Raw genomic sequence first — 16,266 nt, forward strand, 5'->3', positions numbered from 1 at the left:
TAAAGCACTAGTGATGTAGCCTGCTTTCTATTTATATGTTTGGATTTCCTTGGATTGGTGATGTTATTTCTTGTTCTTTTTCTCAGGGTGTGATAAATGGGATCCAAGTCAATGTGTTTGTTGATAGAGTTCTGGTTGGAATGCCATGCTTCTAGGAATTCTTGTGCATGTCACCATAGGAAATGATATCGCCAACCCAAGGAAGTCCAAACATATAAATAGAAAGTGGGCTACACCACCAGTGCTTCATTTGGAGGTTCACTGAAGATGTTATCTAGTATGGTGACGAAAAGTCTGAAAATAAACCTTCCAGCTCAGCGAGCAAACCTACATCCAGAACAATGTGATAGGTTATTAGTCTCCTTTGTTTAAGGATAGTTATTACACGGTCTTTGGGAGATTTCATCTGCTGTTCGTAATATCTTATTGGAAAAAGGCCATCTGCAACTGTTCAGCACTCCCTCAGTACTGATGTGATGGTGTTATACTAAATGGTATGATTGGGCCTTTTTTATTTAATTTGCTCATGGGATGTGAGTGTTATTATCCATCCCTAATTGTGCAGGAGGTGTTGGTGGTAAGCTACCTCTGGAATCACCTGAGTGTAGGGACCCACCCACTGTGCTGTTAGCAATGGAACCCACAACTTCCAATTGGGGTGAGAGTGCTGCCTTTGGCATTCGTACAGTTAATGTTTGTAAATGCTCAATATTTGTAATATTTTGTGTCCAGAATTGAATCCTATCATGGAGTCATAGAGATGTATGGTAAGGAAACAGACCCTTCAGTCCAACTCGTCCATGCCAACCAGATAACCTAAAGTAATGTAATCCCATTTGCCAGCACTTGATCCATATCCCTCTAAACCCTTCCTGTTCATATACCCATACAGATGCCTTTTAAATATTGTAATTGTACTAGCCTCTACCACTTCCTCTGGCAGCTCATCCATACACGCACCACCCTCTGCTTGAAAAGGTTGCCCCTTAGGTTCCTTATAAATCTTTGTCCTCTCGCCTTAACTCTATGCCCTCTAGTCCTGGACTCCCCCACCCCAGGGAAAAAAACCTTGTCTATTTACCCTATCAATGGCCCTCATGATTGTATAAACATCTATACTGGCATCCCTCGGCATTTGACGCTCCAGGGAAAACAGCCCCAACCTAATCAATCTCTCCTTATAGCTCAAACCCTCCAACCCTAGCAGCATCTTTGTAAATCTTTCCTGCACCCTTTCAAGTTTCACAACATGCTTCCGATAGGAAGGAGACCAGAATTGCATGCAGTATTCCAAAAGTATCTAGATGAGAGTGGTGCTGGAAAAGCATAGCAGGTCAGGCAGCATCCGGGGAGCAGGAAAATTGACGATTCGGGCAAAAGCCCTTCATCAGGAATAAATCAATCCTGATGAAGGACTTTTGCTTGAAACGTCAGTTTTCCTGCTCCTCGGATGCTGCCTGACTTGCTGTGCTTTTCCAGCACCACTCTCATCTAAACTCTGGTTTCCAGCAGTCCTTGTTTTTACCCTGTATTCCGAAAGTGGCCTAACCAATGTCCTGTTCAGCCGCAACATTACCTCCAAACCGCCTTTCCAAAATGCAGCACTTCACATTTATCTATATTAAACTCCTCCAACAATAAATGTATGCACTGTTATACCCCAACGTAGTCTTTGGTCCGCACACTCAGTATTTGCCCTTGCATCCACTCTTCCAATCTGTGACCCTGTCCAAATTATTCTAACCAGAAATGGCATTCTGCTGTACTTGCTAAATTCCAATCTTCTGCCAATTTTAATGTATTACAGTGAGGATCAAACAAGGTACTCGAGTTCCCAGCCTGAACCTCGGGTTGCTTTGTCATCGTGGGACTCCAATCACTCTAGCATTGATAATCTAGTGCAAGGAATTAGCTTCTCCCAGCCTACCTGCATAGACCATATGCTTGTCAGCAGCCAATTGCAAAGCACACCTGGTTCATCACAGGTAAGATGATTCATTTGCTAAACTTTATCAAGGATTACAAGGTTACAATTATCAAATTCCCTCAAAAACAACTTGTATTTGCACAGCACATGTAATGTTATTAATATAGTAAAATGGTTCAGAACACTTCAAATGGAGCTTGATGCCAAACCACAAAGATATATGAGAATGGTGTGCAAAAGTTTTGTTTGTGAGCTGTGTCTTTAATGTAAGAGAGAGAGAAAGATATTTGAGGAAATTTCAGAACTTGTTGCTGAGACAGATGAAAGCATGTCTGCAAATGGCAGAGAGAGTTAATTCAGAGATAGAAACATTGAAAATATGAGGACGCCTTTCACCCAAAAGACGTAGGAGCAGAAATTTGGCCATTCACACTATTCAGTCTGTTCTGCCACTCAATAAGATCATGGCTGATCGTCCAACTCAGTACCATTTCCCAGTTTCCCCTCACACCCTTAAGCCCAAAGAACTATACCTAACTCCTTGAAACTATTCAATGTTTTGGCCTCTATTATTTTCTGTGCCAATGATTGCCACTGGCTCACCACTCTCCGGTGAAGAAATTTCTCCTGATCTCAGTCCTGAATGACCAAGTCTGTGGCCCTGTCTGTAATACCTGGTCCTGATCGTCCATTTGTTGGGAGCATCCTTCTTGCATTTACCCTGTTTCGTTCTGTTAGAATTTTGTAGGTTTCTGAGAATAACCCCTCGTTCTTTTAAACCCCAGTGAACGTAGTCCCAACTAATCCAGTCTGTCATTTTATGTCAGTCCTACCATCTCAAGGATCAGTGTGATAAACCTTTGTTACCCTCCCTCTACTATGGAAACATCTTTGCTCAGGTAAACAGATGAAAACTGCACACAGTATTCCTGCTGTGGTCTTACCAAGGCCCTGTACAATTGCAGCAAGACGTCCCTACTCCTGTACTCTAATCCTTTTGCCATGAAGGCCAACATGCCATTTACTGCCTTCACCCACCACCTGCTACACCTGTATGCTTACTTTTAGTGGCAGGTGTACTGGATTTCCAAGGGGCCAGAATTAGAGTGTAGAGAGATCTTAGAATTGTAAAAATTGAAAAGCTGACAGGGAATAGGGTCAATGCAAAAGCCAGAGATAATTATTGAAGGTTCCCACTTTGGTCTCGTTGATAGAGGCATAAAGTGTTGAGCCCTAAAGATCAGAAGATCCTAACATTGAACCATGGTCTTTGTTGAATGATAGAATCTCTCACTGTTCAATTTAAGTTGCAATTAAGTTAAAAGTAGCATAGTCTTATCCACAACCAGAAATTCTTCAAAGCCATTTTCATGGAAGTGAAGAAAGAACTGGCCAAGGTTAATTAGTCACATAGATACATAGATAATAGGTGCAGGAGTAACCATTCGGCCCTTCAAGCCTACACCACCACTCAATATGATTGTAGCTGATCATGCAATTTCAGTATCTCACTCCTGCTTTCCTTCCATACCCCTTAATCCCTTTAACTGCAAGGGCCACATCCATCTCTGTTTTGAGTATATCTTATAAACTGGCCCCAACAGCTTTCTGTGGTAGTGAATTCTACAGGTTCACAACTCTGAGTGAAAACTTTCTTCCTCACCTCAGTCCTGAATTGCTGACCCCTTATTTTTAGACTATGGCACCTAGTTCTGGACCTCCCCCAACATCTTTCCCGCATCTAACCTGTACAGTCCCATCAGGATTTTATATGTTTCTATGAGACTCCCCCCCCCCCCCCCTCCTCATTCTTCAGAATTCCAGTGAGTACAGTGAGATCCAGTCTGATCCAGTCTTTCTTCCTATGTCAGGATGTGGAGGTGCCAGTGTTGGACTGGGGTGGACAAAGTTAAAAATCACACAACACTAGGTTATAGTCCAACAGGTTTATTTGGAAGTATAAGCTTTCGGAGAACTGCTCCTTCATCAGGTAGCTTGTACTTCCAAATAAACCTGATGGACTATAACCTTGTGTTTTATGATTTTCAACTTCATATATCAGGCCTGCCATCCCAGGAATCCATCTGGTGAATGTTCACTGGACTCCCTCAATAGCAAAAATGTCCTCCCTCAGACAAGGAGGCCTAAACTTCTCTCAATGCTCAAGGTGTGGCCTGACCAAGGCTCTGTATTCTGCAGCAAAGCATCCCTACTCCTGTACTCAAATCCTCTCGCTATGAAGGCCAGCATGCCATTAGCTTTCCTCCCTGCCTGCTGCACCTGCAATGCCAACCTTCAGTGACTGTTCCACCGTGACACCCAGGTCTCATTAAATCTCATCTTTTCCTAAACTGCCACCATTCAGATAATCTGTCGCCTTGTTTTTGCAACCAAACTGGATAACCTCACATGTATACACATTATATTGCATTTGCCAAGTATTTCCCCACTCAGCCAGTCTGCCCAAGTCACCCTGCAGCCTCATAGCATCCTCCTCACAGCGCACACTGCCACCTGGCTTAGTGCCGTCTAAAATGTCAAAATAATGATTTGGGCAAAGGAATTGAAAGCAATATGTTGTGAACTTGTGGACTAAACGTTATGGTGGTAAATAACTATCGAGGAATAGTTTCTAAAGATTGCCCAGTTTTCAACAAAAGTGCCCTTTCCTTTTTGAAAAAGAAGACTTTTTGAGAAAGATCCATCCACAAAGTGCTAATTAAGGATACTATTTGATTAAAAATCTTGAAATGTAGTGGGAAGCCTAAGGAGTGGGAGAGTTTTAGAAACCATCATAGGTTGCCCAAAAAGTTGCTCCAATGAAAGGAAAAAGTAAACCAGCCAGAACTATAAAAGCAAATTGTAAGAGTTTTTTTACATGGTTTAAAAGGAGGAAAGTAAATGATCCCTTGGATACAGACCGTGAAGTTATCAGTGATATCTCAGGAAAGTGCAGAGACGTTGAGCATATCTTTCTTGCTTTCACAATAGAAAATGCAATTTCCGTACTGAAATAGAGGATAAACAAGATTCTAATGAGAGATGCTAAACAAAGTATTCAAGTAATCTAAGGGACTAAAAGCCATCAAATCCCCGAGACTTAATTAATGGCTTACATCCAATTTTTCGAAAAGAGGTCGCTTCAGAAATGGTGGATAGATTAGTTGTTATTTTGCCAAAATTCTGTAAATTCTAGGACAGCCTCAGTGAATCGAAAGTCAGCAAATGTAATTTTCTTACTGTAATGCTGGTTTTTCAGGAAAGGCAGGAGAGAGAGAAAACAGGGAATCATAAACAGTTAGTGTGACATTAGTCTTTGAGGAAAATGTTGGAAGCTGTTATTAAGGAACTCTTTAACTATATGCTGAGGAAATTTAAAATGATTAGGGTATAATATGATTGAGTTAATATGGATTTTAAGAGCACAAAATTTTAATTGATAAACTCATTAAAAGTTCATTGAGAATGTACAGTGTTGAGTTGCTTGGGAGAGCCAGTAGATGTATGAATTTTCTTAAAAGACATTCAATAAGGTGTGACACAAAAGACAAATATGCAAGGTACTAACTCCAATTTGGAGGTAACGTATTCACATTCATGGGGAATTCGTTAATGGACAGGAAGCAAACATTATGGATTAAAAGGAGGATATTTTACGTTAACATGGTGGAGCTCATCAAATGCTGTAATTATTAACACTGGGACTTCATGTCTACACTGTATATTAACAATTTGGATGAAGAGACTGATAAAGATATAACTTGCTGGTTTGTAAGTTGTGAGGGACACATGGAAGTTGCAAAGTGATTACGATGAGTGAATGGGCAGCAAGGTGGCTGGTGAAGCATAATGTGAGTGGGTGTAAGATTATTTGTTTTGGTTGAGAGATTAGGAAAACAGAATATTTTCTAACAGTTGTGAAACTTGTAAAAGTTTGTATTTAAAGGGACTTGAGCGTGCTTGTCAAAGAACACAAAAGTTAGCATTCAGGTACAACTGGAAATTAGAAAGCAAATGTTGGAATACAAGGAAAAAGTAACCTTGCTGTTCTTATGTAGGTGAAGCTACACCTGGAGTGCTGTGTACAGTTTTTGTAGAACAGTATAGCTCAAATAGGCCCTTCGGCCCACCCTGATCTGTGCTGACTATGATGCTATTCTAAACTAACTCTATCTGCCTGCACATGGTCCATATCCCTCTATTCCCTGCCTGTTCATGTGTCTGTCTCGATGTCTCTAAAATGTTGCTATTGCGTTTGCTTCTACCATGTCCCCTGGCAGCACAATCCAGGCATCTACCACATTCTGTGTAAACAAAAAAAACTTCCCTCATATGTCTCCTTTAAATCCCCCCCACCTCCAATCTATGCCCCCTAGTATTTGACATTTCCATCCTGGGAAAAAGACTTGACTATCCACTCTATCCATGCCTGTCAAATTTTATATATTTCTATCAGGTTATCCCTCAGACTCCAACAGTTTAGCGAAACGATCCTAGTTTGTCCTACCTCTCCTTATAGCTAATACACTCCAATCCAGGCAGCATCTTTGTAAACCACTCTTGTACCCTGTCCAAAGCCTCCACATCCTTCCTAAAGTGTAGATCTGAACTGCACACAATACTCCCAAATGTGACCAAAGTAAAGTCTTACGGAGCTGCAATGTGACTTGCCAATTTTTATAATTGTTGTTCTGATTGATGATGGCAGGCATGCTTTAAGCCTCTTTGCCACTTTATTCACTTGTGTTGCCACTTTCAGGAACTATGGAATTTGACACCAAGATGTCTCTGTATATCCCCTAAGGAGCCTGCCATTTATTGTATACTTACCTCTTGCATTTGACTTCCCAGAATGTATCACTTCTCATTTGTCGGTTTAAACTCCATCTGCCATTTCAATGCACAACTTTCCAGCTGATCTATATCCTGCTGAAACCTTCAACACTATCCACCACTTCACCAATTTTTGTATTGTCTGCAAATTTACGATTCAGACATTTTCATCCAGATCATTTAGATATATTGCAAACGGACATCCTTGCACTAGTCACAGACCTCCAGTCAGGAAAAACACTGATCCGTAATTGCCCTGTTTTCTATGATCAAGCCAATTTTGTATCCAATTTACCAATTCACCGTGAATTTGATGTGACTCAATCTTCTGGACCAGCCGAACATGAAGGACCTTGTCAAATGTTTTTGTGAAGTCCATATAGACAGCATCCAGTGTCTAACTGTTATCAGTCACCTTTGTCACTGCCTCAAAAAACTCAATCAAATTTGTGAGCCAAGGCCTCACCTGCATGAAGCCATGCTGATTATCCCTTATACATCCTTTCTTTTCCAAATGTGAATAAAATGTATTCTTAAGAATCTTCTCCAATAATTTCCCTACCACTGATGTAAGACTCACTGATCTATTATGTCCTGGATTATCCCTGTTGCCCTTCTTAAAGAAACAGTACTGTTATCTAGATTTCTTGGACCTCACCTGTGGCTAAAGAGGATGTAAAGATCTCTGACAAGGCCCCAGCAAGCTCCTCCCATGCCTCCTTCAGTATCTAGGGATAGATCCCACCCGGCCCTGGGGACTTATTTACCTTATTGTTTTTCAAGACACCCAGCAACACCACCATCTTAGTATTGGCATGCCCTAGAATATCAACATATCCCTCCCTAAGCTCACTATCATCCATGTACATCTCCTTGGTGCATACTGTTGCAAAGTATTCTTTTCAGGACCTTACCCACTTCCTCTGGCTCCACACATAAACTTTTCCTTGAGTGTACTTGCCTTTTCTCTGGCTACCCTCTTGTTAATAATGTACGTATAAATGACTTTGGATTCTTCTTAATCTTACTTGCCAAGAATATTTCATGGCCCCTCTTAACCCTCCTAATTCCTGGTTTGCATTCTTTTCTGCTTCCTTTATATTCCTCAAGGGTCTTGACTGACTTCAGTTTCCTAAGCCTTAAATATGTTTCCTTTTCCTTTTTGAATAAATTTGCAATATCTGTTGTCATCCAGAGTTCTCAAATCTTGCCATCCTGATCTTTCATCTTCACAGGAGCATGTTTATATGGTCAGGAGCATGCAGGAGCAACTGTAATCAGCTGCCATTGAAAAGATTCCCACATGTCCCCTGTCTAATTTCTTTAGTTCCTGCCTAATACTGTTATAATTAGCTTCCCTCTAATTTAGCACTTTCACCTGAGGACCAGCCTTATCCATAACTAACTTAAAACTTAGAGAATTATAATCGCTATTCACAAAATGCTCCCCCATTGAAACTTCAATCACCTGGTTAGGCTTATTTTCCCCAATACAAAGTCTACTATGACCCTTTCCCTCATTGACTGTCTACACATTGCATTAAGAAACCCTCCTGGATACACTTAACAAATTCTCCTCTGGCACTAAAGGCGTCCAAGTCAATATGGGGCAAGTTAAAGTTACCCACCACAACAACCCTGTTTTTGCATCTTTCCATGATCTGCTCACATGATCTGTTCCTCTATCTCCCGCTGGTTATTGGGAGGCCTATAGTGTAACTCCATCATAGTGATTGCACCTTTCTTATTCTTGAATTCTACTCACATGGCCTTGCTGAGTGAGCCCTTAAGATGTACTCTTTTAGTGCAGCTGAGACATTCTCTTTAATCAGTAATGTAATTCCCCAACCACATCTACATCCCTCTCTATCACACCTGAAACATCTAAACCCTGGAACGTTGACCTGTCAGTCCTGCCCTTCTCTCAACCAAGTTTCTGTAATGACTACAATATCATAGCTGTATGTACTATCCAAGCTTTGAAGCTCATCTGCCTGTTCTACACCTTACTTTAAAATAAACTAGTGCCGCTGTGTTCATTAACGTTCATCTTTGCATTAGACTTACTTGACTTAACCTTCTCATCAATGACTCCACATGCTGACCTTGTAGTCTGGTTCCCAGCCCTCTAGCACACTACTTTAAACTCTCCCGTGTGGCACTAGCAAATATCCCTGCCAGGATATTGATGCCCCTCCAGTTTAGGTGCAACCAGTCATTCTTGTACAGGTCCCTCCTGCCCTGGAAGGAATCTTAATAATCCAGGTAACTGAAACCTGCTCACTTGCTCTCCTTTCTCATGTGCTCTCTTGGCACTCCGTGTCTCTCGCACGCCCCGTGTCTCTCTCTCTCACGCGATCCGTCTCTCTCTCTCTCCCGCGCGTGCTCCGTCTCTCCCATCCTCTCTGGCACTCGCTCTCTCTCTCGCATGCATTCTCGCGCTCTCTTCTCTTGTGCTTGCTCTGGCTGTCTCTCACTGACACTGGCTCACTCTCTCACGCACGTTCTCTCTGGCTGTTGCTTGCTCGCTGTCTCTCACGTGCGTTCTCTTGTTCTTGAGTTCACTTGCACTCACTCACTCACATGTTTGTAATGACAGATTAATTCCGGTGTTCTTTATTCCCATATTTAGAAGAATGAGAGATGATCTTACTGTCTAACCTGTAAAGTCCTTTTTCAGGGAGATTGCTTTTCCTTGCTGGAGAATGTGAAACTGAGGAAAGTTTAACTGATAAGTTTGATATTTTTGGGAAGCAGATTGTAGATGCTCCAACAATAAATATTTTCAAAGTTGCAATAGACAGCTTCTTAGTCCCTCCAAATTAAAGGATGCAAAATGGAGCTGGAGCAAAGACACTTGTCATGATTATGTCGAAAGTTGGAACACTCTCAAGGAGCCATAAGCTCCGCTTCTGTTTCTTAGGTTCACATTAAATCTTTGAGCTGTCTGTGTGTTATTGATAAATATAAATCTTATGGTACTAGCTGAATTGTTAGGGAGTTAAGTAGTTGTCTGTCACTGGTTCTGTATTCACAGGATGTCTGGAACAAACCCTTAAAACAGAGCTATGATCTTCAGGTCATTCTCATTTGGTATTCTTCAGGAGATGTGGCTTTGACAACTCTTTACACAGTTTGACAAGTTGCTTGTGCACTGCATCAGAGTGCTTTGTGTTCATGACAACCTACTTGATTTACAGAGTTCTTGGCAACGGTTAGTGAAACGAATGACTCGGTTCTTCACTAAGTTGAATGCTGAACAATCCTACCTGGCCCTGAAGGAGGTTTGTGAGAAACTGGGCTACACTTGGAAGAAGAGCTGCAACAACCAGGTAGGACATTAACATCTCTGTGGATGAAACGATTAGTTTGTTTCAAGAAATTTACCTGAGGGCTTAAGTTAGCATTTTGTTGCATGCCACTCTGTCAGGTGTTGAACTAACTAATTCACGTACTAAAAGAGTCATGAACACAGGTTCAGTAATATAGAGATGGAGAGAACATTGAGCACAGGTCACTCTCCCCAAACAGGAGCTTTCAGTCTGGGTATTGCTGATGGTATGTATTGTGGAGCCCTGAGCATTACGATTCATGTACATCTGTGTTGATTTTCTAGGTGACCATATCAACCATGGACAGAAGGAACAACAAGCTGATATTCAAAGTGAATCTGATGGAGATGAATGAGAAGATTCTGGTAGATTTCAGACTGTCCAAGGTAAAAATTAGTTATGTCAGTCTTATTATTAACAGGTTTTTTTACCTGGGGATGAGGTGGTTTAAGTGGATTGTCAGGCATTATCAAGTGACTTCTTTTATCTTTTAACCATTTTCACTGACAGGATTGCTGACTTTTCCTTAATTGATCTTCACTCCCACCAGAAAAGAGTTCCCCACCTACATGACCCTGCAACCTCAGTAATTCATCAGTGTTTTGACTGTCACCAAATTTCGTGCAATTTGCATCTGACAAAATAAAAAACATTAAACTGTGCAACCAGTAAAAGGCCACATGTCAGTGCATCCAAATGTTTATGTTCAGTTCTCCACAGTTTTAACTGGTGCTGTTTGAATTTGTTTTCATCCTTATTTTTAAATTCTATTTAGTTGAACAAATGACTAGCATTTGGAAAAAATTAGGAAAAAGTATAATGCAGGGAGACTTTGGACTGGGGGGGGAGTGAAGAGAGGTATTTGTGTCCCCACTTGGTTGGGCATTAGTTCTGAACAGAGTTAGAAGCTTCAAAGCAGCAGATAAAAGAATGAACAAATTGGCTTCATTTTTGTTTTGCACAAGTTTACTTTCAAAACGGAGAGGAATGTAATACAGTGACCCAGTACTCTTTCTGTTGAAGGCAATCCTCCTGGAGTTTTGTCTGGTATGTCTAGTGGACAGTGCTGTTGGAGTCTGAGATACGGCTCGTGTTAGCAATAACACTCAGTGCTTTGGACAGTTAGCCCACCACTGTATTTTCTCTATTGTGTGGTGCACAGATCCTTCTTCCTGGACAGCTGGGAAGATTCTGACAGGTTCATGAAGCATTGCCTTAAAGTCACTGTCACAACTTTGGAGTGACTGCATGCTCACGAATCTTGTGTGTGCAGTTATTTTTCCCATTGCTACGTCAACTCCGCACTGTAATTGAGTGGTTTTGGCATCGATAAGAATAAGCACAATTAACTGAAAATATCTAGAAAAGAAGTGTTACTGTCCCCAATGGCTCTGCATGTCAATTTGACTGAATCTGATGTCTGCTTTGTAAACTAGACTACGTAAACTTTTGAACTCTGAATTGGCCCAGATCCATGTGTCGATTTATGTCTGAGATTTCAGACTGATTCAAGGGGCTCGGTGAATGAAAGGCCAGTTGGCTTCATGTCCAAAACCCTTATGTCTTATTACTACAGGCCTGTATGAGGGAAGAAAATGTATTGCTTTGGTTTGTTTTGGAAAACTCTCTTAAAGTCCTGATATGCTGCAGTTGTTTGCACAGGCAATATCGGAGCGCCTCACCAAAGTGATTATTCTTAATTTAAGATTGTTTGCTGCAGCCCTCAAAGCCAGAGGAGCTCACAGTTCTCGCCAAACGCCTTTTACCAGTAGGGGTCACTGAGAAGCAGTGAGGTCTGGCTAAGTCTGTGTTCCCCTGCCTGTCAACTGGTGCAGAACCAAATTATTTGCAGTCCTGCTATTATATTTGACACAAAAATTGAGGTTCTGTCCATATATGGGCACGAGCACTAAAACCACCTGCTTCCACATCATCATCAAACCCCCAAATGTACTCCTGCTTCTGCTCAACCACTGCTGAAAACCTCATCCTTTGTTAGGTCTACACTTGACTGTTCCAACATGCTGCTAGTCAGACCAACTTCTACCCCCCATAGCTTAGACTCTTTCACCTCTCTGTCACCTGCATCCTATATTGTGTACGCTGATCTCCATAACGTCCTGGCTCTTCAACACTTCAACTTATGTTCTTGTATTCAAATCTGTCTGTGCTCTTGTTCATCCCTTTAACCTCCCAAACCTTACAACACTGAGATATCTGTTCTCCAATTTTAGCTCACCTTTGGAGCTCATGCTTTTAGTTGTGGATGCTATTAACCCCAGAGTACTTTCCCAGCCTCTCTTCCCTCTAAAGTGTTCCTCAAAATTTACTACTTTGATGAAGTGTTTGTTCAACTGTCCTAATATTTTCTTATGCAACTCCATGTCACATTTACTAGATTATATAAATGCATGTTGCTGATGAGACAAACTCTGGTCATTTTTGTGGTTAGAATTTGGTACAGACTTAAGTTTGCGCGGCCCTAGTTTATCTGTGACCCCTGTTAAAGCGATTGATTTGAATTGCTGGCTTTTAAGACCTTGGTTTCTGAAGTAGATGAACCCAGTACAGTCAAGCCCCCAACACCCATATCAACTGATATTGGAAATAACATGATTAGTGGCTTTGTGTGCCCCTCTCAACCTCTGGTGATTCCATTGCCCAGGAGTGTGATTAGAAATAGATTCTTGTAAAGCAAGGCAATCGAAGGTTGGAGGGACAAATGAAAACAAATGCATCACCTACGACACTGTTGAATTGTGGAACATACTTGAGGGGCCGAATGGCTTTCTTCTGCTATTTTGTATGTTCGATGAGTGAGTTTTATAAAAAGTGACCCTCACCCCTCCATCCAAAATAGGAGCATAAAATTCTCAGGAAACATCATGAGAGGACAGAAGTAACTGTTCTAGAACATAGAACAGGGCAGCACAGTACAGGCCCTTCAGCCCTCAACGTTGAGCTGACCTTTTATCCTACTCTAAGATCAAACTAATTTAGATATCCTTCATTTTCTTATCATCCATGTGCCTATCCAAGAGTTGCTTAATTGTCCCTAATGTATCTGACTCTGCTACTACTACTGGCAGTGCATTTCACACACCCACCACACACTGTGTAAAGAACCTACCTCTACCATCTCCCTTAAATCTTCTTACAATAACCCTAAAATTATGCCTCGATGTGATAGCTATTTCCGCCCTGGGAAAAAGTCTCTGGCTATCCATTCTATCTGTGCCTGTCATCATCTTGTACATCTCTATCAAGTCACCTCTCATCCTCCTTCGCTCCAGTGAGAAAAGCCCTAGCTCCCTCAACCATTCTACACAAGACATGCCCTCCAGTCCACGCAACATCCTGATAACTTTCCTCTGCACCTGTCTAAAACTTCCACATCCTTCCTATAATGAACCAAGTAGAACTGAACACAATATTCCAAGTGTGGTCTAACCAGGGCTTTATAGAGCTGCAGCACAACCTTGCGGCTCTTAAACTCAATCCCCCTGCTAATGAAAGCCAACACACCATACACTTTCTTAACAATCCTATCAACTCTTGGGTGGCAGCTTTGAGGGATCTATGGACGTGGACCCCAAGATCCCTGTATTCCTCCACACTGCCAAGAATCCTGCCTTTTAAATTCTATTATCTTGCGTTTTGGTTATTTACGGAATTGCCTCCCAAACCATGGTCTTGCAGTAATATTTATGAATTTCTTCCTTGCAGGGAGATGGTCTCGAATTCAAAAGGCACTTTGTCGGCATCAGGCGTAAACTGAGTGACATCATCTACTCTCAGAAGATTCCCCTGCCTGTAACCTGATCTTTCTTTTGAGCCCCTGTATTGCATTGTCTCTCTGCTGGGTCAAGGCTGCTACGAGGAACTGTCTGAGATTACAACTGGGATACTTTTTTTTTCACCCAGTTTATGGACACTGTGAGCTTGTGTATGTTTTGAGTATTAAAAGTTACTCCCCCTCTATAGTTATTGGAGACACTTTAGACAATGGATCAACAACTAGAATGCCGATTTGTAAATTTTGAGCAGACTATACCAACTCTGTCAAATCCTCTGCTGTTTTCCTGGTGATTCTGTGACAGATTCATTGCATGAGTCTTTGTTGGAATGTATTAGGTGTTTAATCCACTTGCATTTTCTTTTAGAAGTTAGGAGGAGCTTCTGAAATTTGTAGGACTCCAATTATGTAACACTGGATGAAATTCATCTAATCGTCTGACCATGTGGAGCATCAGGGTATCAATGGATTCAGTACAGCCTTTGAAGTTGTTTGTGAATAATATCTACTGAAAGATAAGAATGAAGGGAACAGTGGAATGTTCCCAGGGTAGTTTGACCAAGTATTGCAACATCTCCCGACCTGTGGACCAATTGACTTTCAGAAACAATCAGGAAGAGCCCTTTTTTAAAATCGAGTTTCAAAATGCAGTCAAGGTATGCTTTGCACATAAGATGGGATGGTGGGTTGGAAAAGTTGTCAGAATGTTTTGATTGGGTTTCATTTTAATACCAGTGTTATACACCCAGCGCAACCAACTGCGAACTTTGAGTGTTTGAGAAATGTAGGGATTAGTGATGGAATGGAGTGATTGGGAATTTTTAACTTTCGATTGGGCTTTCTAGAAGCAGTTCTACTGTTATGGTTGTTGGTTGCACGATCGTAGATTTGGTGTCTTATTTGGCTGTTCAAATTTGAACCCTGTAAAAATTGGATAATATGAATTTTCAGATCATCTGTAAAAGCATTGTTGTGGGCGTGGCACTGTAATTCTCAATGATCCAGTCTCCCATCATGACTTGCAGAAAAACTTGCCAATTTGTAACGAGTACATCAGGTGCCCAAATAACACACATCTCAGTAATTTAGCAAAGCGTCTAGCTTGCGTGCAATTACTGGTCTATATATCGTGGACTTTGTATTCTGCTGTTATGGTACACAGTTTACCACAGATTTACACTTTGGGGTAAATCAAAATCTTGCACACTTTCAGAAATGAGTTAGATTTAAGGAGCCAGAAGGATTCAGTGATGATCAGGTTCAAAAGTTAACATAGCGGTGTTTGTTTTTCTCATTTGCTCTGTTTCCCCCTCCCCCACCTCCCAGATTAATTTTTTTTTAATGTGGTTTGAGGCAGGTTTGAATGAGTCAGGGAAATGGGCATTGCAGCTTCTGTCCTTGTGTCGGAAACGCAAGATCATTGCCTAGACTGCTCTTTGACCCCAGTATTCTCTCCTGCTTAGTAGAAGAATATACAATAGAAGGCTGCAGCATTGCTCCAAATAGAATCTGCTGATCCCTGCAGCCAGTTGCATGCTGCACATGTGATGAACAATGTCAAGCATAGCGTCTCATAACTTTGTAAACAGCTAGGTAGAGATCTGTCTTTTAATAAAGACTAAAGCTTCACGATTTAGGAATGAAACACTTTTACCTAAACACCATAAATTATAAATGTTTCAGAGCATTGAAAAGGATACAAATTCGATCTCCTCAGTTGGGTGATTGTGAATAGAACTTGATTTAGTTTGTTCCTTTCTGAGAAGTGAAAGAAAAACAGACATTTTTTGGTTCAAAGAATCATGTTTTTGCAGATTTATTCTCTCCTTTAGTTAAATGATTCTACCTGATCCTGTGTGATGTTAATGTTTCTTGATCTGAAATATACAGCAAACAAGCAATGTCACTAGCTATCAAATGTTTAAAGAATCCTATATTTCATCTTTTTTTTCTCATTTTCTGTTTGTCTTTGTAGATGTATTTCTGTGTGTGAAATCTAACTGTCTTGAGTTTGTGAGAGGTCAGTTTATTGAGTCTTGGGGACTCGTAAATGCTTTCCCCTTCTGCAGAAGGGAATCTTTCAGGATTAGCTGGTACGTGTTGGTGAGAACCTGATTTACTACCTGACCAAAAAAAAAACAATGTGAGATACTGCAGGAATGGCTAATGCATCAAAAGAAGAGGGCAAGCTGAAGGAGGGACTCTTTTTTTCTGGTGTGTGATCCATTACGTATTTTGATTTTAGATTTCTGGCATTTTTTTTCTTTTCTCTGATCCTCTTACTTTGTCTCTTTTCCACTGACCCTCGCAGAGTTTTAAGTAAAAGTTGACATTTGCCCTGTTTACAATCCTGCTTTGTTTTATTCATAAAGTTCACT

The 16,266-nt window shown here is 41.1% G+C and overlaps 1 protein-coding gene across 4 annotated transcripts in view; it reads left to right on the top strand.

The window, feature by feature from the left end:
• Nucleotides 1-14,071, top strand: part of chek1 (checkpoint kinase 1) — a 53,309-nt gene extending 39,238 nt beyond the window's left edge. For all 4 annotated transcript variants that reach the window (XM_043676878.1, XM_043676879.1, XM_043676876.1 and 1 more), the window contains 4 exons: nt 1,808-1,985; nt 9,961-10,092; nt 10,377-10,478; nt 13,819-14,071. In XM_043676878.1, the coding sequence (XP_043532813.1) occupies nt 1,808-1,985; nt 9,961-10,092; nt 10,377-10,478; nt 13,819-13,914 (508 nt within the window). In that variant the 3' untranslated portion in view covers nt 13,915-14,071. The remainder of the gene's footprint in view (nt 1-1,807; nt 1,986-9,960; nt 10,093-10,376; nt 10,479-13,818) is intronic.
• The last annotated feature ends 2,195 nt before the right edge of the window (nt 14,072-16,266 follow it).

Source organism: Chiloscyllium plagiosum, chromosome 35 (assembly GCF_004010195.1).
Source record: "Chiloscyllium plagiosum isolate BGI_BamShark_2017 chromosome 35, ASM401019v2, whole genome shotgun sequence".
NCBI classification, from domain to species: Eukaryota; Metazoa; Chordata; class Chondrichthyes; order Orectolobiformes; family Hemiscylliidae; genus Chiloscyllium; species Chiloscyllium plagiosum.